This window comes from Rhipicephalus microplus, chromosome 5, assembly GCF_043290135.1.
Source record: "Rhipicephalus microplus isolate Deutch F79 chromosome 5, USDA_Rmic, whole genome shotgun sequence".
NCBI lineage: Eukaryota > Metazoa > Arthropoda > Arachnida > Ixodida > Ixodidae > Rhipicephalus > Rhipicephalus microplus.
This window is the reverse complement of record NC_134704.1, coordinates 131,724,962-131,749,010: the sequence shown is the minus strand read 5'-3', so window position 1 is coordinate 131,749,010 and position 24,049 is coordinate 131,724,962. Positions and strand designations below refer to the sequence as shown.

Genomic DNA, 24,049 nt, shown 5'->3' with positions numbered 1-24,049 from the left:
ATCTAGGGTATCGTCGATCCTTGGTAAAGGGTACACGTCCTTCTTGGTTACACTATTCAACCGTCGGTAATCGACGCAAAACCGAAGACTTCCGTCTTTCTTTTTGACAAGGACGACTGGTGCCGCTCATGGGCTTTTCGATGGCTGAATTACATCGTCGTGTAACATTTCCTCAACTTGCTCTCGGATGCCCTGACCTTCACGTGCCGACACACGATAAGGGCTTTGATGGAGAGGGCGGATGTCTTCTTGTGTTATGATTCGATGCTTTGCCAGAGAAGTGTGTCGGACCTGTGAAGAAGTGGCAAAACAGTCGTCATAACGTCGAAGGAGGTTCTGGAGCAGTTGCTGCTTGCATTGAGGCAAGGAAGGGTTAATGTCGAATGACAGCTGCGAGTTGTGGGTCTGTGGGGTGATGGTCGCTGGATTCGAGAGGGCGAGGGTGTCACTGACTTCCGCTATTCCATCGAGAAAGGCAATGGTCGTGCCTTTGGCCAGGTGACGGTGTTCTTGGCTGAAATTTGTTAGCAGCACTGGGCCCTGTCCATTTCGGAAGTCCGCAATGCCTCTTGCGATTGCGATATCACGGCCAAGCAAAAGCTGTATGTTACCTTCGACGACGCCATGAGCATTTTCGGCAGTACCAGTGGTTACGGAGATTAGGGTCGTTGATCGGGGTGGGACGCTCACGTCATTCTCGAGTACACGGAGGGCTGCGCGATTATGTGGTGCCGAGTATGAATTTATGGCTTCATCCGAGGAAAGTTTGATGGATCTGGACGCCAGGTCAATAACCGCGTGATGTTGAGTCAAGAAGTCCATGCCGAGAATGACGTCACGGGAGCACTGTGGGAGCACCAAGAAAGTGGCAAGGTATGTGTGACCATCGAATGTCACCCTTGCAGTACATCGCCCCGATGGGGTGAGGAGGTGGCCTCCCGCTGTGCGGATCTGCGGGCCGTCCCAAGCCGTCTTAACCTTCTTCAGTTGTGCTGTCAATGGCCCGCTGATGACCGAGTAGTCAGCTCCTGTGTGAATCAAGGCAGTTACCGGGTGGCCGTCGATAGATACTTCAAAATCGGTGGCACGTGGGCTGGAGTTGCGCGTTGGTTTTGGGTTCGGGTCACGGCTTCGTCTTGTTGCTTCGTTTTGCTTCGTCTCGAGGCTTGGGTTGTTGTGCGTTGTCGTCGTCGTAGATGATGTGCTGTCGTCATATATGGTCGTCGGTGGAGGGTCTTCAGCTTTTCCTCTTGAAGCAACCTCACCTCCAAAGGTTGCTGGTTTTAGTTTCCCCTACGGGGGCTTGGGAACCTTCTTCGTTCGTTGTTGCTGCGATTCGGTGACGTGAAGCGTGGGGATGGCGGTGATGGAGAACGGCTGGACAAGTACTCTGTATGGCGCAAGTAGTCTTCGATTGCCGGAGGTCGTTGTCCAGGGCGTAGCCGTGGTGCCTGAGATGAGAAGTCATGCAGTCCCATCCGCCTGTAGGGGCAGTGTCGAAGAATGTGGCCGGCCTCACCACAGTGAAAGCATAGGGGACGGTCGTCGGGAGTTCTCCAGGTGTCGCATTTTCTTTGGCTCGGGCGTCTCTCGTATGTAGGGTGGGCGGGTAAGGGCGGACGGCTACTTGGGGCTGCAGCGTACCGTCGAGGACTGGGCTCGTTCCGTGGCCTAGTGTTCACTGCAGCGGCGTAAGTCATTGCTTCGGCCTCTGTTCGAGTCGTCGCTGATGAAGAGCCAAGCGCCTGCTGGACTTCATCACGCACTATGTCCAAGAGAGATGCTCCTTGGGGGGGCTGGGGGGTAGGAGGTAGCAATCGGCGTAGTTCTTCCTTAACCACTTCTCGAATAGCTTCCCGCAGATCGTTGGTGGTTAGCCCACCTCGAATCGGTTCCGAGTAGAGCGAGCTGAGCTGAAACGGGCGGTTGTATTGCCGAGTCCGGGCGTCCAGGGTCCTTTCTATGGTGTGCGCTTCTTCAGTAAATTCGGCGACTGTTTTAGGAGGGTTCCTTATGAGACCGGCGAAAAGCGACTCCTTCACCCCTCGCATTAGGTATCCGACCTTTTTGTCTTCGGGTATGCACAAAAACGACCTTAAAACAGCCACTGCAGAGAACGAGGACGCTGAAGACACAGATACTCGAAGCAGTCGCCGCCTCCGAAACCTGCCAGCTGAGCTGGGACCGCTACCGGACACCACGCGACCACGAAAGGACGCTTCCACAGCCACCATGAGCACCCCGCAATCACCTACCCCGCACCTCCACCAGATGTCACGTAAGAGTGAGGGTAGCCCGAAGACAGGAGACCGGGAGGTTAGTAAAAATAGAAGGAGATCCGTTTATTTGGCGGACTTGCGCCCACTAAAGGAAAACAGACACACCGGCTTAGCGGGAGGCGAACAGCGCGTTCGACGGCCGTCGGGTAACAGAAATGTCCCTCTGGAACGCAAGGCGCGTTCACCATCCGAGATACAGTCGCCGTAGCGTCTGGCGCTATCTCGTTATCAACGAATGGTCGACGTGCGAGCCATGATCTTCGCAGATGAGTCGCGGTGCATCCTGGACCACGATAAGGCCGCGTGCCAGCGGTATCGGCATGCGCAACGCTATCCGCAATACGCTTCGCGGCAGTATAAACTACGTAAATGAGGAAACTATATCAAGAAATTCATAAATTCAACAAAGTTAAAGGCCGGGTCAAACGTGAATTTCCCTAGTGAAAATAAAAAAAAACCAATGACATGGCCATTGCTAGCGACCAAGTTGTTTCTGTGCCCACGGATACTATGTGCACTAACATAACAAAAGTCACAGCATTGCCGCAAAGGCGACGCAATGAACGCGATAGCAACAAATTGGAAGTCACGCGCAGAATGGAAAGCAGATCAAAACGTGCTCCGCGTTCCTCACGCACGAATGACGCACGAAACGTACTCACAGGTATATATCAAAGCGAATAAGCGTCTCAGTTTTTACTTCGCTGTGTCTCAAAAGCGGGCACTTTTCGCAAATGGAGGCTGTGCAACGATTGAGGTGACCTTTGTTCGCCCCGTAACTACAACAGAATCGTTCTACTGCAAGCCCAACGCAAGCCAACATGTATGATCTTCCCCACCGGGAGATAAGGGCGCGCGAGAGGTCATACACTCCCCTCATCTCCGCGGACCAAAGTGCACCTGAGAGATGAGAGCCGACGCGCGCTCATTGCGCCATCTTGCTGACAATGCTGAAAACACGATAGCTCCCCCCCCCCCCGAGATGCTGGCCAACAGCGGTAAGTAGTAGATATGAAAACGGAGGAGTACCTCCGTTTGAACGTTGACGGAGGTACCCCTGGGTGGCTCAGTCATTAACGCCTCGCATTCACGACGTGGAGGTCTTCCGTTCGATTCAGCGCTCTGGAGTTTTTTTCCTGGATTTTTTTCTTTCATGCGTTTATATATATATATATGGATACGTATACATATACGGTGCATGACATTGACGCCGACACTGGCAGCGAAATCCAGCAAAGATTGTTCATATAACTGCTATCGCAATAAAATATTACCAGGTGTTAAAAAATACACAGTCTATGGTTTCGGTGTTGTACCTTTCTTTCAACATAAAATACTGTTGTTGCTTGAAATGAACTTGTAAGAGAACATATGTGATATGGCTTTGTAAAGCACTAATGTACGCTAGTGAAAAGTGCCATTCACCATTGTCTTAACTGTGGATGCGAAGCCATGACCTCTGCTAGGCCCGCTCACGTAACGTCACTGGAACAAATGGTATTGATAACTGTGACTTATGAGGAGAAAAGCTAGGTTAACATATCTGAAGTACTCTCCATGATATGAAAAATGGTTAAGTCCAGGTAAACAAGGAAAATTTCAGCAATGCCAAGTGCTAATATAAATATATTTAGGTTCCTGGGGAAACGTAAACTGACGTCACTTTTTACACTGTACTCATTACTTATGGTGATAAAAGTTATCGAGAAAACAAGATAACCGAACACCAGAAAGAATCGTGAAAAATTGTAGTAAAGTCAGGGCTAGGAATAAGCAGCTCACACGGAATCGATTAAAAGAAGAGATAATGAAAGCAGTGTGATTATTTGGTCTAAGAATCTAATCAGCATGTGTTATTGCAGTTTGCTCGTGGTCTACAGGCACGCCTTTGCTAGCCCCACAGAGCGTTAGCACTCGGAAGTGAGCATCACTCTCTCTTGCTGAACCAATATTGAAATCATTTATAAGAAGTCGTTAACATTCGTCAGCTTAAGGCATAAAAACTTCCGAAACTAACCAAGCTACCATTCGGGGCCAGAGGAATGGTGGCGAGAAGCAGTCAGGAGTACGAAGAGATCAGGCTACGCACAAGTAACGGAGCAGCGATTCCGATAGTAAAGAGAATAAGGGTGCAAGACATAATAATAGAGGCAAACGGGGCTAATGGGAAAACTATCTCCAAACTAAAGCTCAAGAATACTAACGCTATCAAAGCTCTCAAGAGGGTTACTAGCGGGAGAAGTGCAATGAGAGAAGTTAGTCTCATACAACTTATACACTCTTTCGCCATGTGCAACAATGCGTACGTTGCGGCATTTCACAACTGGTACAAGGTAGAAGCGAACATAAATGCCCTCATTGGCAGTGTGTACCAGGTGGCACTGGGTCAACCCGAGTCGACCAGCACGCACTGGACTTTACAACACGCTCAGCGACATTGCGAAGGCGCACTTCACAACGGGAAAGTCTATCGGGCACGACAGCGGGAAGCCGAATCATGGAGAGTCTCGGCATTCGTTACCGCACCGAACAAGGGCAGAAATCACTGTTCCAGACGCGATCCGACAAACGCTAAGGGTTGACCTGATTCCATGGAACGTTCACCAGAAACACAACCGGCGCAGAAGCCCCAAGGCAGGAGCTCTCCTGTGCACTTACGGCGACGAAACGGGAACGTGGTTCGTAGACGCCACTGAATAGGCAGACCAATCGCGATTCGCAATCATGGTCACTCATTAGAAAGGCGAAAACAGAATATTGGCAAATGTTCTGTGCGAGCGCGCACAAGGAGCGGAGGAAGTAGCGGTGGCGCTCTCGCTCACGGATGTGACACGCACTACTGTCCTCTGCGACTCGAGACAAGCGGTCAGAAACTTCGCCAAAATATGGATCTCGCAGAGAGTGGCCAAAGGCTTGCGCAACAGCAACTTCCATCAGGAGGTAGAATCTGAAAGCAGACTTCCGTGGTTCCGAATCCACATGGGAGAGGTTTCGAAGGCACAGCGCAACCTAAACGAGACGGCACAGGCCAAGGCGCGCGAACTCGCCAACTGCGCCGGCGACGGTGCTTTATGGGGAAACACCAAATACCGTTTGACGACCTCTAATGAAATTACCAAAGCCTTATACCTGGCCCACAGAACGTTTCCTCCACCCTGTGAGAAGCTTAACAAGTAAAAAAAGTCGCAAAACCAAGAAAAACGATAAATACACATGCTATCTGTAGTTCATAGAAAAATTACATAAGAAACTATACGCGTGATGCGGAGGAATGCCATCTCCAAAGACGTCCTTTAATTCCACACACGATGCAGATATATGAAATAAGTGAAGAATTGCCATCAAGTTAAAATTATTGATTTTGGCTACCAACAAAATTCAGTAGAGACCTCACGGCACTACCTTAACTATAAAGGGATGACCATTGTTCAAGCAATAATACAATGAAGAAGTGAAAAAAAGGCAGATCCGACGTACGATGGGAATCCATGATATGTCAAGCACGAATGAGAATATTTATATGTCACTTTAAAATCAGCCAAACGCTACGAATTGGAAGTAAATGATGCCGTACATCACTTCCGTATTATGATTATCTTGTTTGGATGTGTCGTTTACCTTCGTCATTCATTCACGTCACGTGATACCAAATTTAGTATATGTCGAGCTAGCAAAACGGCCGCGGGCACGCTATCAGCGTGGTATGTTGTGATTTTCCTACATGACACGCGTGTCAGCATTATCATGTTTGCACCAGACATATGTTTCGTCATCCGTTAACGTCACTTAACACCAAATTTGGTATATGTGGAGCTAGCAAAACGGCCGTGAGCGCATCATGAAGGGCCCAATATACTCCAATGTAGCGTTGACGCGCGCACACGCTGGGAACAGTGACGCCACGTTAGCAAAACGCGAGCATTTACAGCCTGACGCCAAGCGCGACCAGCGTCCGTCGGCACGGCCCGTCGGCAACCGGTGCGAAATGCGACATGCTGCATTTCGCGCCGATGCGTTACCCAGACAACACTGCGCCTCCCTCTTTTCGTGACGGAGGGATGCCGGACGCGCTGAAACGCGCATGCGTCAAAGAAACGCAGCACGGCGTGCTCCTGCCAGTATATGGCAGGACCGGCGCCTGGCGTGGCAACGCCAGCGTGACGCGACGAAATGAAGGCCGGTGACCACGCTCACCACGTCATGTCGAAATGCGTTGGCGCCTTGACTGTGGCACGTAGTCATGTTTTCACATGACATGCATCTCATGATTAACATCTTTGCGCCAGTCACATACCTTCGTCATTCATTCACCTCACGTAACACCGAATTTGGCATATGTGAACTAGCGAAACGGCCACGAGCGCATCATGAGTTTGGCATATAGTCATGTTGTTACATGACACGCATGTCGTGATTATCATGTTTGAATGTGTCATTTACCTATGTCGTCCGTTCGCATCGCGCGATACCAAATTTGGTACATGTGAAGCAAGCGAAACGACCGCGAGCGCATCATGAGCGTGGCATGTAGTCATGTTGTTACATGACACGCATCTCATGATTATCATGTTTGCACCAGTCACATAGCTTCGCAATTCTTTCACGTACCGTAATACGAAATTTGGTATATGTGACGCTAGCGAAACGGCCGCGAGCGCATCATGAGCATGGAACGTAGTCATGTTGTTATATGACACGCATGTCATGATTTTCATGTTAGGGTCTGTCGTTTGTGTTCGCCATGCGATCATCTCATATCGTACCAGATTTGCAACATGATATGCGAACGAAACCACCGCAAGAGCTGCGGGACCAAGAACTGTAAATCATGACATTCACGACGTACATGTCATGATATTCATGTGATGTCTAGTGAAATATGTTCTTGATGCAGTCATGTTATGCCATACCAAGTTTAGTATTGATACCATAATCGAAATTGCCAGGAGAGCTAACTGTCGTAGGCGGCTAGATAGATAGATAGATAGATAGATAGATAGATAGATAGATAGATAGATAGATAGATACATAGATAGATAGATAGATAGATAGATAGATAGATAGATAGATAGATAGATAGATAGATAGATAGATAGATAGATAGATAGATAGATAGATAGATAGATAGATAGATAGATAGATAGATAGATAGATAGATAGATACGCTCAAAGTCGCCGTAGCTCGCTAAGAAATCCTTCGCATTTAAAATGACGATGCTCTTTGAAACAGCTGACTCCTTTTCAAACATACAACGCGAATTATTTACACGTTTTAAACTAGGCTCAGAAGACCATGAAGAGTTCAGGGTGTCTTCTAAGAAATGTAGTGGCAATCAAGTACAGTAAACTTTTATCTTTATTCCACTTCACTAAACAGCGCCATCATTCTCGTGTTGGTGCTTTTTTTTTTTTTTTTGAGGCGTCCGTTGCTGACGAAGCAAGTGACAAAACATAATATCTCACACGCAGCGAAACTTTAAGTGAATTGATTTTGATATGTGGAGTTTAACGTCCCAAAACCACTATATGATTATGAGAGACGCCGTAGTGGAGGGCTCCGGAAATTTAGACCACCTGGGGTTCTTTAACGTGCACCCAAATCTGAGCACACGGGCCTACAACATTTCCGCCTCAATCGGAAATGCAGCCGCCGCAGCCGGGATACGAACCCGCGCCCTGCGGGTCAGCAGAAACTTTAAGTGAATATGCATACGTTTTTCGGGTAAAAAAAAAAAAAACTCCTGTAGGCACCGCGACGTTTCCGAAATGTTTGCCCTTCACCATCAGTTACGGTGCACCAGGTCTGTAAAACCACGCGCCAGTCCTTCGTTTCTACTGAGGTTACGTTTCAGAAAAGTCCGCATATAGGGAGCCTCTTTACCTGTACTGATTTTTACTCTTTATTTTTTCGACATCATGGTTTGGTGGTATAGAAATAAATATTGTTTATCGAAAAAGAAGTTACAAAAGCAGAATGAAACGCGTTTATCTGTATATGCTTGTTTTAAATGGAGGCTCTATATGCTTACTTTCGTAAGTGTAAAGGTACTTTTAAAACTTTGCAGTTTGCCCAAAATAATGTCGACATAGGGACTTCGGCAAACAGCAACTAAAAGCAAAGTTTTATTTCGTTAGTACCCACATTAAAGATGTAGACACGACACTCGTAGTATAAACACGCCCAGAATACAACCCTTAGAATTCAAAGCGAGAACTTTATCTTCATTTGAATCATGACAGACGATGCCCGTGCTTGTTTGAACGTGCAAGTCGGAGAAAAACTCCGCGATAATATAAAAATGATTAATGTAATGTTTCACTGTCGGGTGCATCACGTACAGAGATATTTGATAACAAAGAAAGCTCGACAGCATTGCTTCCCATCTAAGCTCGAAAGTTGTGGTTCTTAGTATTTTGAAATCCTGACCTCAAGGAAAACCCATCAGGGCGAGAAAATGGATGGCGGTGAATAGCGTGCCCCGACTAGTTTTAAACTAGAATTAGGTACGTCACGAACCCATTGAGGGGAGATGCTAACAGTCAAAGCCAAAGATGGTCGGAACCAAGCTCCTGTGGTCAGCCGAAAGTATTTTAGTCTTTTTTTACTTTTTTTTTCACAATCAGTTGGCACTCGACCCAATATTTTGAAATTCTCATGATATTCACTTGTAAGAATTATGTCTGAATTCTAACGACTTTACACTAGCAGAATTTTCAATTCATGCTGTAAGCACCATCCTTATAATAAGCTCTTGCCCTTGCGTATCTTTGGTTAGATCAGCCCAAACTGGGACTCAAAGGGAAGATGAAGTTATAAATGTATAACTGCAACCTTTTAAAAATATGGCAGACATAACAATCTGTAAGTTATTTTTTTTTCTTTTATCTGTGGGCACTGGCAGAGAAAAAAGCCACCCGCAATTTCCCACGGAGTGGGAACACGAGCAAATATGCCTCGCAGAAAGGCGGGGGGGTATCGCGTAAATATCGCGCAATTGGGTATGTTTTTGAAGTGTTTAATTGTTATTTCGTCTTTATTATTCCGCTTTATTGAAAGAAAAAGAAGCGTTGCCTTCAACGAGTTGTGGGGCGCTGATGTTAGGTCATGCCACACTACTGGTTTGAGGTACTGTTGCTTGCATCGCATCTACTCAAGTCAAGCAAAGCGTTAAATCATGCTGAATCCAAGTAAAAATTGGCCACGTATCTGTATGTTAACCTGCAAATGTCTTCGAAAGATGATAGTCTTTCTTGCGTTGTGGAGAGACTGAATAAAACATTTATTTGATGTTCTGCGCAAGAAAATCGGTGAATGGTATTCTGGAGGCTGCGTTAGAGCGGAGGCGAACAAGTGCGTCAAGTCACGTCCCACGTGAGATATGAGCGTCATCTGGCAGTTTTCTTGGACAACGAAGCGCGTGGCTCTGAGACAGGTATTCGCGCCCGTCTCAGAGATGATAAGGTGTAGAACGCAAGGCGACGGGTAGGTGCCACCACCATCTCGTCCTTGCAAAGCGTTAGAAACACTCGCATTTTCGTGCAAGCATTGCATCGTCAGCGCAGCGTGATAAGCGCTACGGTCCTTGAAATTACTTATGCATGCCTTTTCTAGTAAAAGACGCACACGCAGAATATATACGTGTTGTTATGGTGCCCCAGGCATGCGCAATAATTGCTTCTCAATTGACAATTGCGCAAGTATGAACGCCAAATTTTGAGCAAGATTGGTGGGCGCTGCGGATGGGGTCGGCCGTTTCAAGTACCAGATGCCGGTAAAAGTGGACAAACATACAGACAGACAGACAGACAGACAGACAGACAGAGAGACAGACAGACCAAAATTTTTGCGTCGAAGATCCCCAAGAAAGAATATCGTCTTTAAAACGCCCTTGACTGAATTCCGAACGCACGCTCCCCCGCTTATATACTCAGAACACCCCGGTTCGAGGAAGAGGAATACGGGAGAGAGGTCCGCGCCTCCGCTGCGCATACTCGGCTTGCTGAACGGCCGGTGATGTCTGATCACTTAATGACTTCTAAAGCTACAGTTTTCGGCTGTCTCCCTGGGCCGTCACAAGACACGAGACGTTGGCGCGCGGAGTGGAGGTGTGGACGGCACCACCGACACCAGATCCATTGAGAAAAGATAAAAATGTTTAGTTGAGACAGACTCACACATTCAACCTATTTTTCTTAGTGATTACTCTGAAATTCACCAAAAGTTTACTCTATCGGTGTCACTCGTAGTGCTACGTCGAGATATATTTCTCAATCACACTAACCTTCACTCACACTCGCTCAAAAATTAAAATAGCTTCATTCCGGAGGCAGCAAACCTGAAGGAAGTGATCAGCAGGGCTGCATTCTTTGTTTCTTTTTGGTTTTATCTTTGCTTTCATCCTCTCTCTTCTGTTTTTAGGAGTCAAACTCTTTAGGCACTCGCGATGTTAGACCGTTGTCGTCGAGGCGCAAGTGTGAAATATCGGTGCGATATACAGTCTACAGAGCTTACATAGCACGTGTTTGCATGGTTTATAAACATTTTCATAAACATATATATACCGTCTATCACTTCTTCAATGGAGCTCCGCTTCATCATCAGCGTTCACTTCATTGATTTGCAGCCATTTTTATCCGTTTCTATATTTTTGTCCATATCTAATTTTTTTCTCATTCTCTAATTATATATTCCTATAACTCTCGTACTGCTTCTAATTTTCATTCTATTTTCCTCCTTTCTCAGACTTCTTCGCACTTGCTTCCTTCTTTTCTAGTTTTATGCCTGTTTTCGCCTGCGTGAAGCAAAGTGCTCTAGTTGTTCTTCTTGCAGACGATGTAGATGAATCATATTCATCAAGGCGCTAGAAGAAAAAATAAAGGAAGAATATATCTTTGGCGCGAGCACGCGCTCACACATGGAGAGTTACCCCAAGCGAGAGCGACTGCATACTATAGTACAACCTTCATAGAACCTGTTCAGTTGCCAAACTCTATGAGTTAATTTCCTCCTCCTTGTCTAGCTTCTGCATTGGCTAAGGAGGGAAGAAATAACTGGCGCAGTTGATGTGGAGTGGAGAGCGCGCAGCGAGGAAGGTGCTTAAGTCCGGGAAGCTGACAAGAAGCATGCTGCTTCGGGACCTGCTGTTGTGCTGCGAGAAGCAGCATTCACATTCGGTACGAGCCTGCCAGTCAACAGTGGAGCCTGGAGTTAGGCAGCGGAAGAGCGTTGCGCGTCAGCAAACGAGAGCAGCGCAGCAGGAATAGTCGGCGCGGCCGACTTCAGACAACGACAGGGGTGGTCTGGTGGAGCACCCGCAGCATCAAAGAATTCGTCGCAACAAGGATTGGCGACGAGACGGGCGCAGGTCCAACCAACGTGGCCATCGGGCGACGCGCGACTGCAAGGTGAGGCCTGTTTTGTGCACTCTCGGGGCCCCCATTTTTCTTAACTGAATGCACTTGCGTTCAGGCACACTCTAGGAGATGGCGGATTCAGAGTGAGATGTGATGGAAGGTGACAGTGTGAATGAATTGGATCGCACCCGCGAGTTGCAGCTTGAGATTGAAATGTTAAAGCTCAAGCTTGAGCTAGAGAAAGTGAAGTCATCGCGTGCCTTGTCAGAGGAGCCGGAAAACTGGAACCAGCATCCTAGTATCGCACGGTTCGCGAAAGAGCTGAAAGCAGTCCTAGCACCCATGCCCACTAACAAGCCGATGATTCCAGCTTGGTTTAAGAATGTGGACCCTCTTTTTGCGGCATTGAGCATTCCTGAAGAAATTCAGGGCACGATTCTGTTGCCATTCTTAACCGATAAGATGCGTAAGTTCGTTGCCAATCACTCAAAAGCTGGGATAATGCCGTATTTAGATATAAAATCGAGGGTGCTGAGGGAGCTGAGGATGACTCCGAGCGAGTACCGCCAAATGTTCATAAAAATCAAGAGAGAGGCAGGCGAGTCTTGGAGCCAAGTGACGGCACGCCTAGAGACTATGTTTGCGTACTACGTGAGAAGTGAAGAGGCGGATACATTTGAAGGTCTTCAAGAGTTGCCTATAGCTGACAGGCTAAAGCAGTTAATGCCAAGTGATCTTCGCTCACGGGTCATTCAGCAGGAAGTGAAGGGCTGGTTGAAGGCAAAGGATATTGCGGAGCTGGCCGCCAATTTTGAAGAAAGCCTCGACAGCAGCAGGCAGGGTAGTTACTGCGGTGCGGAACCAGAGAATTGGAATTATGGGCCGGCCGCAAGCCAAACTATTTACTGGAGCGAATCTGAGCCGTAATTCAGGAGCGGAGGTTCGGGCTTGGACTCGGACATACGCCGGAGGCTGCAATAAAGCGTCTCTTCACCGGACTACAACTCTTCCTTCGCGCTGCCACCGTGCACTCGAGTCATCTAGGGGACCCCTTCCGAACCCCAAACATCTTCCCTCCTTAGCTAGTGTAGAAGCTAGTCGAGGAGGAGGAAATTAACTCTATGCATCCACCATTCTCTGAAAGCAGCGCATAACCGACTTCCGGTCGAGTGGCGCTACTGTAGCAACAGGCTCCACTTAGCAGATGACGAAGCACGAGCGAATGCCCCGCGTGCACCTGCTATGCACGGAAAAAAATGTATTGCTTGAAAAGTCAAGGACAAGGATGACTAGTGTTCTCTCAGGTAGTCGTGAAGGCTTGATACATTAGCAAGAATGTTTAAAAGCGCGTTAGTATGTGTTCTATGTTGCACGAACTGTAGCAAGCACCCAGTGTTGCGCTGCGGTTCTCGTCATGCTCAGCGCGATATGCTTTAGTGTTGCTCACTGTCTAAGTCCGCTTTTTGATAGTAAAGCGAGTCGCTTTGAGGAGAATTATTTTTTTTTTCAGCTAACGGAGAAGATTCGACTGGGTCTGGTAGGTGTTGTGAAAATACGTAATGATAGAATTATGTCTGAGCTACGCGAAATGTGCAGTAAATGCTGCTCACATCGTTCGCATTACCTATTATAGTTTGTTTTAGGTCGACCATGCGGCACAGCGCATTCGCAGAAATCAACCCTCGTTAGCGCGTGACTGAGTTATGTATTTGGGACACACTTCGATAGCGATCAAACCAAGTCGGGAGCGGGTTTTCTCGCTGGCTCATCTGCGCGAGTTGAGAGCTTAAAATATCGTGCAGAATGTACTCTAGGTTAACACTTGACAGTAGCTCATGGTCTAGTGGTTATGTTAGTTTACTAGCCCGCGAGTCTCGGGATTTAATCCCAGCCGCACTTTCGATGCAGCGAAAATAGCTTGAGGGCTATGTGCTTAGATTTAGGTGCACCTAACGAACCCTAGGTGGTCAACTTTTCAGTCTTTCACTACGGGATCTCTCATAATGATATCATGGTTGTGAGACGTTAAGCTTCAACAATTGTTATTCACTAAAGCTGCATCCTCCTTCATTTTTTAGCAACCCTGCGCATACTTTTTCTCAGCCTTGGCATCAATGTCGTTTAGCCAAGAGAGGCTTGAAATCCCACCCGAAGTACATACATATATAGGGGCGAAGCGCAGTGATAGTGTGATATTTAAATGTCTTTGCCATGCCTCCATGCGCAGTCATTGACATATTCAGCGACGATGCAGAGTTTACAAATTACTAGTGTACACTCTTCAGCCGTTGTTGCATAAAAAGCCACAACGTTATTGTTTTCATCAGATCCGGCAACGCTGATCTAATTCGCAAACGAATATCACTCAAACTGAACGCACCGCTTGCGGAAGTGCGGTCGGAGTTATCCGTACAGGTTTCAGACTCCCAGGATGATTTAACATCATTAAACATTTTTTTCGACTATCTTACTTCAATGGAATCTTGATTTTTTTGTGGCTTCGAAAGATACGATGGCTAGTTTGGCAAAATATTTGGCACACTTCTCTGTACAAGGCTCTCCTTGCTTACCGAGAACAATGGCAACTTTTTTCCCATCGACAACGTGGAACACGTTCTCAAGATGTCATCGGCGTAGAAAATGCACATTGAAAATTCGAGATTCGTTTGACTGCCTTTTTTTTGTAAAAAAGTCACAGCTTTGTTGCAAAGGCGAAGCAATGAACGCGATCGGAACAAATTGGAAGGTCACGTGCAGGATGGCAAGCCGATCGAAACGTGCCCCGCGTTTCTCACGCACAAATGACGCACTAAACGTACTCACAAGTACACATGAACGTGAATAAGCGTCTCAGTTGTTCGCCCTGTCTGAAAAGCGCGCCTTTTTCGCAAACGGAGGATGTGCAACGACTGCAGTGACCTTCGTGCACTGGGTACGAGCGATTCTCCCAACTGCAAGATAAGGGCGCGTGATCGAGCGTACAGCCCCTTATTCTCTACGCGGACCAACGTACGCGTGAGATATGAGAGCCGCCGTTCGCTAACTGCGCCATCTGCCTGATAATGCTTTGAAAACACAATATCACCCCCCCCCCCCCCCCGAGACGTCAACTAACTGCCGTTTGACCGTCCATGAAGGTACGTCATGGTGGCTCAGCACTGTTAAGCGAAAAAATCTGTATAGGGATCTCCGTGATGTCTTATTCCCAACACCTTTGTGGAGGACCCGGACAGGACGTCTTGAAAAGGGTCATCCTTTCATTGGGACATCCTTGGCATTCGTTTTCTCTGTGTGGATGATGACGACGGCATACCATACGACATGGTTATGTTAATTAGCCTTCAGAGCATCTGGCAGACCATAATGACTTACAGACATCTTGACCAGAACATACGTCCTGTCCGAGAGAAATTCATTGCAAATATACGGTATATCACTGAGGTGTATAAACAACAAGAAGAACCTCCCAGCTGGCTAACAATGTTAGAGGAATTGTGCAACCTGAAAAATTTTTAATGTGAGCACTTCGGATCAAATATAGGTCCAAGTGTATTTTATCATTCATGTTTCTGGGTGAACACCTGTAAAGAAACACAGGTAATAAAGAAAAAAAAACGTCACGGTGGCTCAGTGGTATAGCGCCTCGCATTCACGACGCGGAGGTCCCACGTTCGAGTGCGCGCACTGGAGTCTTATTTCTAGATTTTTTTTCTTATGTTTTCATATATAAGATACGTATTAATATACGGAGCATGACATCGACGCCGATGTCGGCGGCAAAATCCAGCCGAGAGTGTCCATATAATTGCTATCGCAATAAAACGGGGCATAATGTGACCCCATGCTGCACAAAAAGCCGGCGCACGAACCGGTGCACGTTGCTGAACTGGTGGGAGCCTGTTACAGCAGCAGCGCCTCTTCCCAGCTATTGCTTGCGGCGGCGCCCCACAGCATCACCGAGTTTTCAAACTGTACAGGTTCTATACACGTGTCTATACGAAAGTCTAGTCCCCTCAAGTGCTCCGCACTTAATTTTGGGTGAGTGAACTGATTCTGAATGAGTCAATTGATTACTGAGTTTGCCGACCAATGTCTGTAGGCGTGACTTCACGAGTGTTCCTTATTTAGGACATGCTCACGGGAACGCTGGTCACGTACCAGGGGGTGTGGCTATGCCGTATCCCTTAGAGTCCAGCAGTCCGCCAATTTGCATGAGCTGGCAGTTTTTCTGCACCATGTACTCGATGGTCGTGGACTCCATCAGGTAGGCGTAGCCGCCACGAAGCACGCGCTCGACACCCTTCTCGTTAGTCTCGGCGAACACGCTGGGCTGGGCTGCTTCCATGACCGCCCACATGCGCTTGATGAGTGACGAGTCTGAATGCTGCGAAAGAAGGGAAAACCAAGCCAACACCAGCTGTCGGCCCTCAAGCTGTCTGTCCGTGAACATCAGAAACTTATGTGAGTTGGCTCAAAGAACAAATGCTACTCGACAGATCTTCAAGAGTTGCTGTACCTTATAGTGTATCGTATATGGCCAATCTATAAGCAACGTGATTAGTTACACTCAATCTTTCTGTCCGCACATCTGGAGTATTTGTGGAAGCTGGCTTAGGGGTTGGGTGGTATATGACAAAACGTTTTCTATAGTGGCGGTACGCACTAACTTGCAGAGGCACTACCTCATTGTAGCAAGTCTGCAAAGGCAGCTTAATCACTGGGGCACCTTCTCTTCATTGCGACCAATCATGAATTGCGGAGAAGATGCACTCGCCAATTTTTGTGTTTCTTGACGACGACGCAGCAGCAAACTGGATCTACACTAGTAATCATCTGTAAACTTTATTGCCTGGTTTCGAGACGCCATACCTATCGATTGGCGGCATGGTACGCATGTCGCCTGTCATTAAAATAGAGCACCGCGTATATAGCTGTGGGTGCGCGGGACACCTACGTGCTATTAAGCTTGCTCAAGCTTGCTCAAGCTTGCTCAAGCTTGCTCAAGCCTAAACATTTTCTTGCCTAAAGTGTCTTTCCTTTAGAAATGAGAGTTACTGTCCATGATGACACATGCTCTTGGCTGCCGTGAGAGTACAGTGGTCACGGTCCTCGACTGCGTACCTGAGCCACGGGTTGAAATCCCGGTGCCTGCTACCGCATTTTCAGTGAAGGTGGGAATAATGGATACCCGTGTGCTTGCATGTATGTGCACGTTGAAGAACCCTATGTTGTCGATCTTCACGGAGCCCTCCAGTACCACGTTCCGCATAAGCATATGGTACGTATTGAACTTAAGGCCTCAGAAATTAGTGATAATTATTACCCTTTCTGGCATTGATAATTCCTTAATGGGGTTGTTTACTGTAAAAGACATGAAGTGATATGAGAAAATAGATTTAGTTGAGTGTCTACAAGGGCTCTGCTGACGGCCAGCTTATTCTGCCTAACTAGAGTTTCTTCTTCAGTTAGTGTCCCTCGCACAGGTGCAGCATTAAACGCAATTGGTCTTTCTTATTTTTATACAACTCGTAGTTAGAACTTCTTCGATTGTTCTTTTTAATACTTTTTTGTTTATTTTTATTGACATTGGCTTGTTTTTCAGCATGCATATGCCCCGACTGTATATATCTGTTATGGTCTACTGATCTTGGAGACCCGTGATACACTGTTTACTCTCAATTGAAGGTTTTAGTCATTTTAATGGTTCTTCCTGCGCCGACATCACCCTATTTTATTTGTAGTTGCCCTGATTACTGCACACATCTATTCGAACACGTGAGATCATGAAGTTGGTGTGTAGTTGTTTCGTATGGGAGCTGTGGTTATGCGCTATTTTTACGTGCACTCAGGACATCCCTTTCCTCTAGCAATGTCATCAGCTAAAAGGGTTTCCACTGTGCCTACTGCTTGCACCACACCATTTTTCAGCAAGTGTCCCAGGTACGTATCGACTTACCTAAAAGGGGCTCTGGCACACTATTCGAGCATGTTCAGAAAACGCTGCCGATCGGTACTCGAGCCTCTAGAGAAAACGCAACCCAAATATTATAGTGCAGCACGTGGCCTAGAATCCGCAATAAATAATCAGTCAGCTACAATTTGCATCTCTTTTCTTGAGAAATGGCAATACAAGCTCAAAAAAAAACCCTCGTAACAGTCACTGTAATAGCCATTGATTGATTTGAGCATGGCGCACTTTGTCATCACTCGGGCCGCCATGGGAGACCACCAATTGTCCACACTCGCGCTCGCGAGCACACTGAAAATCTGTGTATTCGAAGAAAATAAAAAGAAAGAGAAAAAGTGCTGAAGTTCATTAGGCATGCGTGACATATTCGCTTTACCGTGCCATCCTTCTCTGCTAACCTTCCAGCGCTTACGTCGGCACGTGAAAATAGATTTGATATGTGGGGTCTAACGTTCCAAAACCACCACATGATTATGAGAGACACCGTAGTGGGCGGCTCCGGGAATTTCGACCACCTGGCGTTTTTTTAACGTGCACTGAATCTGACCACACGGGCCTGCAGCATTTTCGCCTTCATTGAAAATTCAGATGGTGCTGCCGGGAATCGATCTCACAACCTGCTAGTCAGCGGCCGAGTACCTTAACCGCTCGACCAACACGGCTTGGCGGGAAAAGAGAGCATGCGATCACAGCTTGCGACAAATCTTTTTAACTCCGCTCATACTGGAAGGATTCAAGAATATTTGCAGCGGTACATTTACGAGCAAACGAGCTCTTTCAGTGAATCTATACTATAGCTATCTAAAAAGTGTTACAGGGTCTCTTAAAGATCCATATATTTTCTTCTTGTGACTTCAATGGTCGTGCATGATCTTGATTGCCAATGTTTTTACGGTTTCTGGCACTATCTCCTGTATCTCCTGACAACACAGCAGGTTTACAAACAAGTGGGCTGTCCCTAATTTAAAAATAAAATAAAACAGTTCAAAAGATGAAAGGCGTGGAATATTTATTATTATAGATATTGTACCGGAGCTAAGCTATAGCTAAAAAGTGCCAATGCACCGGTTGAAAAAACAATGAAAATTATTTGTGGTAATAGGGTTTTATCAAAACTGCACGAACAGGAACATTCGCATGGTATAAGTGAACAAAAGAAATTGAGGTTTCTTGGTAATCTTATACCTGAGGGCAAAACTTGTGTGCTCCTAGGCTGCCCCTCACTCCGCCGCACATGTAAAGCATCTTATGTTCCAGTTCCACCTGGGGTGTGGCGTGACCACCCTTATTGTGCATGCGCGTTCCCTCCCACACTCTTTCTTCCCTACCATCTTCTTTTCTCGCCGCGCAACGTTGAGGCAGGCAGCATCTTGTAGCAAGTTTCTTATTTGAATAAACTAACTGCTCACTCTTTCGTCTCTTCATTACTTACTTTTGCACATTATACAATAATCATACAGTGCATAAGCGGTACATACGGAGATAACAAACAGAATGGTTACATAGTGACTAGAATTTTTTCATAAGTGGCTCAAGATGTTCGAGCCACTGTGGAATTGGTTTTTTAGGGTTTCACTGTTCTATACACTTCGTGATCATTTGGCGGAAATATTCACGAATGGGCAGTGTATTGATGTCGGCATGGCGGACTGCTATTTACTTTTTCCAAATACTGTAAAGGCCAAGCAACATAACAATATCATAAGGTGCCCCACCGTCTTCTTCATTCACTGGAAAAAACCTGATCCCGTAGGCATCAATCGGTAAATATTTTTTTTGTTTTTGATAGTTCTTTCCAGAATGTCCCAAAAGAACACCCCATCCTAACAATTAGGTACGATTTGTTTGATGGTTTCAACTTCGCGATAGAGGAAACAGTGCTATCCCCATGGCACAAACAGTCTTCTCTCTTGAATCCACGTTTTAACTTCTAGAGTTCCAGTATAGAGCTTAAAAAAGAATTATTTTGAAGTAGATGGTACAGCCTTCTTTTTTTTAACACAGGGCAGTACATTCTGGTCATTTCTAGCAGGATACAAGCTCCTGTAAAGTGGTACCGATAAAACAATGTCAATAATGTCTCTATACAAGCTTTGTCATTTTACTCCCACTAGGTATTCATTGGAAAAACGTGCCAATAAAAAATTGCATGCACCAACTATTTCTTTTAAAAAGCCATAAAGCGCCCCACGCGCGTAGCCTGAGGATACAACGAGTTAAGGTAGAACGTTGCCAAGCCTCAGCTGAATAACTGCACGTAGAAACGATTCTCTTGTGTCTCGCAGAAACATAAAAGGACTGACAATCTGTCTTAAAAACAAATGTGACAGACTGAGACCACTGAATTGAACACGGCAAAAAAAAATTAGTGCGACTGGACCATTCCCACAGTGACCCCCGTATAAATACTGCAAACACACGGTGCACCTTTGGCACGTTAATACTTCGGCGAACAATGCGAAACTTGTAATGTGTGCCACAGTTTAGAGACAAAGAAAAGATTACGTGTGGTGTCCCGCGTGAAAATTGAAAAGTCGCATCCTCAATTTCTTCTACTTTTTCACGCATTTCAGTGGCGTGCCGCCGCCAGTACGGCTCACTGTCACGATAAAGTTATAGTGGTACACCCAAATATTTCGCAGGCTGATTCACTGATGGCATGTCGGCAAAACGTCTGGAGTGGAAGGCCGATTTTCATGCCAATATCCCAAGCATTTTTCTCAGTTTACCGAACCTCCACTGGCCGTACAAAACTGTTTTGCGATATGGACTACTTCGTTAAACCTGTCCCGATCTGAACAGAAAACTGTCATATCATCTGCATATGCAAGTACTCGTAGTTCAATCTCATGCAGTTTGAATCCATGGACGGCACTGCTGTTAATCAAACTCACGCAGAACGGCTCTAAGAACAGACTGAGCAGCAGTGGTGAAAGAAGGGAGCCCTGACGCACGGAGCGTTGCAAGTTAATGCGCGCCCCCGCCAGCTTATTAACAATTATTTGCGTTGTACAGCCTTTATATGTCATAGCCACCCTCTGTTTGATGATGCAGCCTACGTTTACAAAATCCAACACACTCATCAGAACATCATGTAACACAAAAAGCTTTCTCTCAATCCAACGGAAGCAATGCTATACATGTATCAGTCGTGTTGCAGCACTCCAGAAAAGCTCTGGCTTATGTATGTTAGTCACAATTGTGCGTCTTTTGATTCCGAACGTCTAGTGTGGACCTACTATTTCCTTTATTACACCCTGCAATCGCTTAGACAATATTTTTACAAAGACCTTGTAATATACAATCGTTAAGCTAATGGGGCATTATGACTTTATAAAGCGGAGTTTAGATTCATTCTCTTTTTTGGGGATTAGCATAGGGTGCGCCATCAGTAAGCTGGGAGGCAACATCTTATACTTGTAAGCTTCACAGGTAATACAAGCAGAAATTGAGGAAAAATTGGATATAAACGTTTTGTGAAAGGCCGCACTCAACCCATCTCGTCCAGGTTACTTTGTTGGGTTCAGCCGTTCGATAGCTCTTTCAACTTTCAAATTTGAAATAAGCAGTTCCAACGCTACAACAAGACTTTCAGGCATTTTTGACATCAATAATAGGAATTTCTATCTAAACAATCCTATGTCAACCTCCGATCGCTTAAACAGATCTCGATAGTAGTTTAAAAAAAAACGTTTTCTATTCCCTTATTATCTGTTTAAACGACTTCATTATGATATATTTCTGCTATGGTATTTTTGCGGCCATATCTCTTCTCTTCACCCAGTTACTGCTTCGTGATGTTTTGCCAACCATCAACTTTTCAGCACGAGCGCGAATTATTGTCCCTCTGTATCGCTCTATGTCAAAAACTTCCAGCTTATGCCTAGCCTTGCGAATATCTTCCGTGAATGTTCCTGTTGACTTTGCCTCTTCTTCTAGCAGCAAAATTATGTTTTAGCAGTTCTCCCTCCTTTCTCTTCGCTCGTTTAATTGCACCGGCTCTTTCCATGCCATCATATATATATATATATATATATATATATATATATATATATATATATATATATACATACATACATATCACTTTTAAAGTATTCCCACTGAGCACCGATAGTTATTTCACTGATTTCGTTAATTTTATTGACATGTTATAGTACTTTCTCTATAAAAATGTCATCCTTCAGTAGCTGCGAATTCACCCTCCAAAGGTCCAAGGAAAACTTATTTTGTCTATCGCCGCCACAACAGATATTAAAACTGATTAAGCAGTGATCCGTAAGAAGACTGGTTCGACTGCATATTTGTAACACGTTGAAATTATACTCGTGGTTAGATAAGCTCTGTCCAGACGAGCGTGACTGGAATTTCGAAAGTGCGTCAACTGAATGCTTTTCCTTGCATCAAGACATTCGGCCACATCTTCAAGGCTATATCAGTCTATAATATTGCTAAGGGCTGCCGTACTCAGATCCCTATACGGTGCAGTGCTGGTCTTGTCATGAGCAGAAAGCAAACAGTTGAAGTATCCTATTATTACAACCTGTATCATGCAACGCATTATGCAACTCCCACTATGCAACCTCCGAAACAAACTCTGCAACTGATTTGGGTGGGTTCTGCACCAGCCCAACGAAGAGGTCTTGCTTTAGCCCTTGCATGAGCAAACGGACCTTCTCATCTTTGATTATGTCAGGCTCGATGAGTCGGAACAGGCGAATAATTTCTTCTGTGAAGATTGTGGCGCTTTCGTTCGGAAGCTGCGCCCGTCTTTCCAGCACAGCAACGGCCCTTTCTTTTCGGGCGACACTAGTGAACGTTTTCAAGAATGCGCCCTAGAACAGATCCCAGGTTTGAAGTGACGACTCGTGGTTCTCCAACCAGATTGATTGATTGATATGTGGGGTTTAACGTCTCAAACCACCATATGATTATGACAGACGACGTAGTGGAGGGCTCCGAAAATTTCGACGACCTGGGATTCTTTAACGTGCACCCAAATCTGGGCACACGGGCCTACAACATTTCCGCCGCCATCGAAAATGCAGCCGATGCAGCCGGGATTTGATCCCGCGACTTACGGTCGAGTCAGCAGACGAGTACCTTAGCCCCTAGACCACCCAGGCTGGGCGGTTCTCAAACCAGGTCCTCACCGCGTCTTCCAGGTAATAGTAGACGCAGCGCAGCTTTTATTCCAAGTTTCACTGGTTTATGGCGGTCACTTGGTCGTGTGTCTCCAGCCAGGTGTCCGCTTCTTCACATGATGATCCGTGAAATGTCGGTGGCTCTCTCGGCTGCTGCATTACGATCGTTGCGGGCGTTGGCACCGGGGCAGTTATAGTGGTCGCCGTAGTAGCGGTGGCCTTGGGCTTGCGAATGTTATCAGGTAGAGCCCCGTACTCTGGATGTAGCCCTCACTACCTGCGGCTAGCTCACTGATCGAGGTTGCCTTCATTGTCCTTTCCACGGTGTGGGCTTGGTTCACGGCTGTAGGGGGGCGTTCGGCACATGGGCCGTGAAGCACCTCGATGAGATGTCACGGAGTCGTCACGCTGACAAATGTAAAGACGACTTGTCCAAATGAAAAGTGTTTGTTTAATTGGCCGATCTTGTGGCCGCGTAAAAGAAAAGTCAGATTACAGCAAGACACTGGCACTGATAGCGGCGGGCAGAGCATCAGCAGTCGACCAACTGGGAAGCAGTGAAGCGTGTCGGCATTTATGCACTTGGCATCGAACATTCTAGCGTTATCGCTAGCGGCGACCTAGGTTTCAGAACAATATGAAAGGTTCACGAAGTGGGCGTGATCATAACAGAACGATCTACTACAGCCTCGAAGCTTCTTTAACACCGTAGGCGTAGTTTGCGCTGAACATAGTGTAACGATGTGATAACAAAACTTGAGGAAAGTAACGTGGCAATATGAAGTGTTACAGAAAGTGCGCCAATGCACCTAATTTCTTCCAATGTGCCGCTAATGTTCTAAGTGTGTGGTTGAGACTGTACAGCGTGACCAGTGCTTCCCAGCGCACTTCAAGACAATGGCCACGCTGTACAGTGTGTTCCAGTGCCTCCCAGTGCGCTGTAGTACACGGGGACATATTGTGCAGCGTTTTCAGTGTTGTCCAGCGCGTTGAAACGCACTGGGAGACACTAGAAATGCTGTTTTTTTTCGATAGGGTGGTGCGTGAGAATGCATAGTACATATTTTTTTATTCCTATCCTGAAAATGTACCTTTGCTTTTATTATAGAGACGATGGTTGGGCAATAATGACATGTAAGCCCAAGTGTGGCACCACAGGAAGGCTGCATCTTGCGAACAGCTAGCATCAACTCTGTCATAAAAGGTCAATGGCACGTAGTTCTCATAAATAACGATGACAGAATTGCCATTCAGCGACTCCCACATTGATTTAGGTGACTTAGGCTGCAGCAGCATGCAGCCTACGT

The 24,049-nt window shown here is 46.3% G+C and overlaps 1 protein-coding gene across 1 annotated transcript in view; it reads right to left on the bottom strand.

Annotated features, from left to right (window-relative positions):
• The window catches only part of LOC119174229 (glutamate receptor ionotropic, kainate 2), a 269,581-nt gene that overhangs the window by 8,333 nt on the left and 237,199 nt on the right, over positions 1-24,049 (bottom strand). Inside the window, exon 13 of the mRNA XM_075895948.1 lies at positions 15,792-16,017. Within this exon, the coding sequence (XP_075752063.1) occupies positions 15,792-16,017 (226 nt within the window). The remainder of the gene's footprint in view (positions 1-15,791; positions 16,018-24,049) is intronic.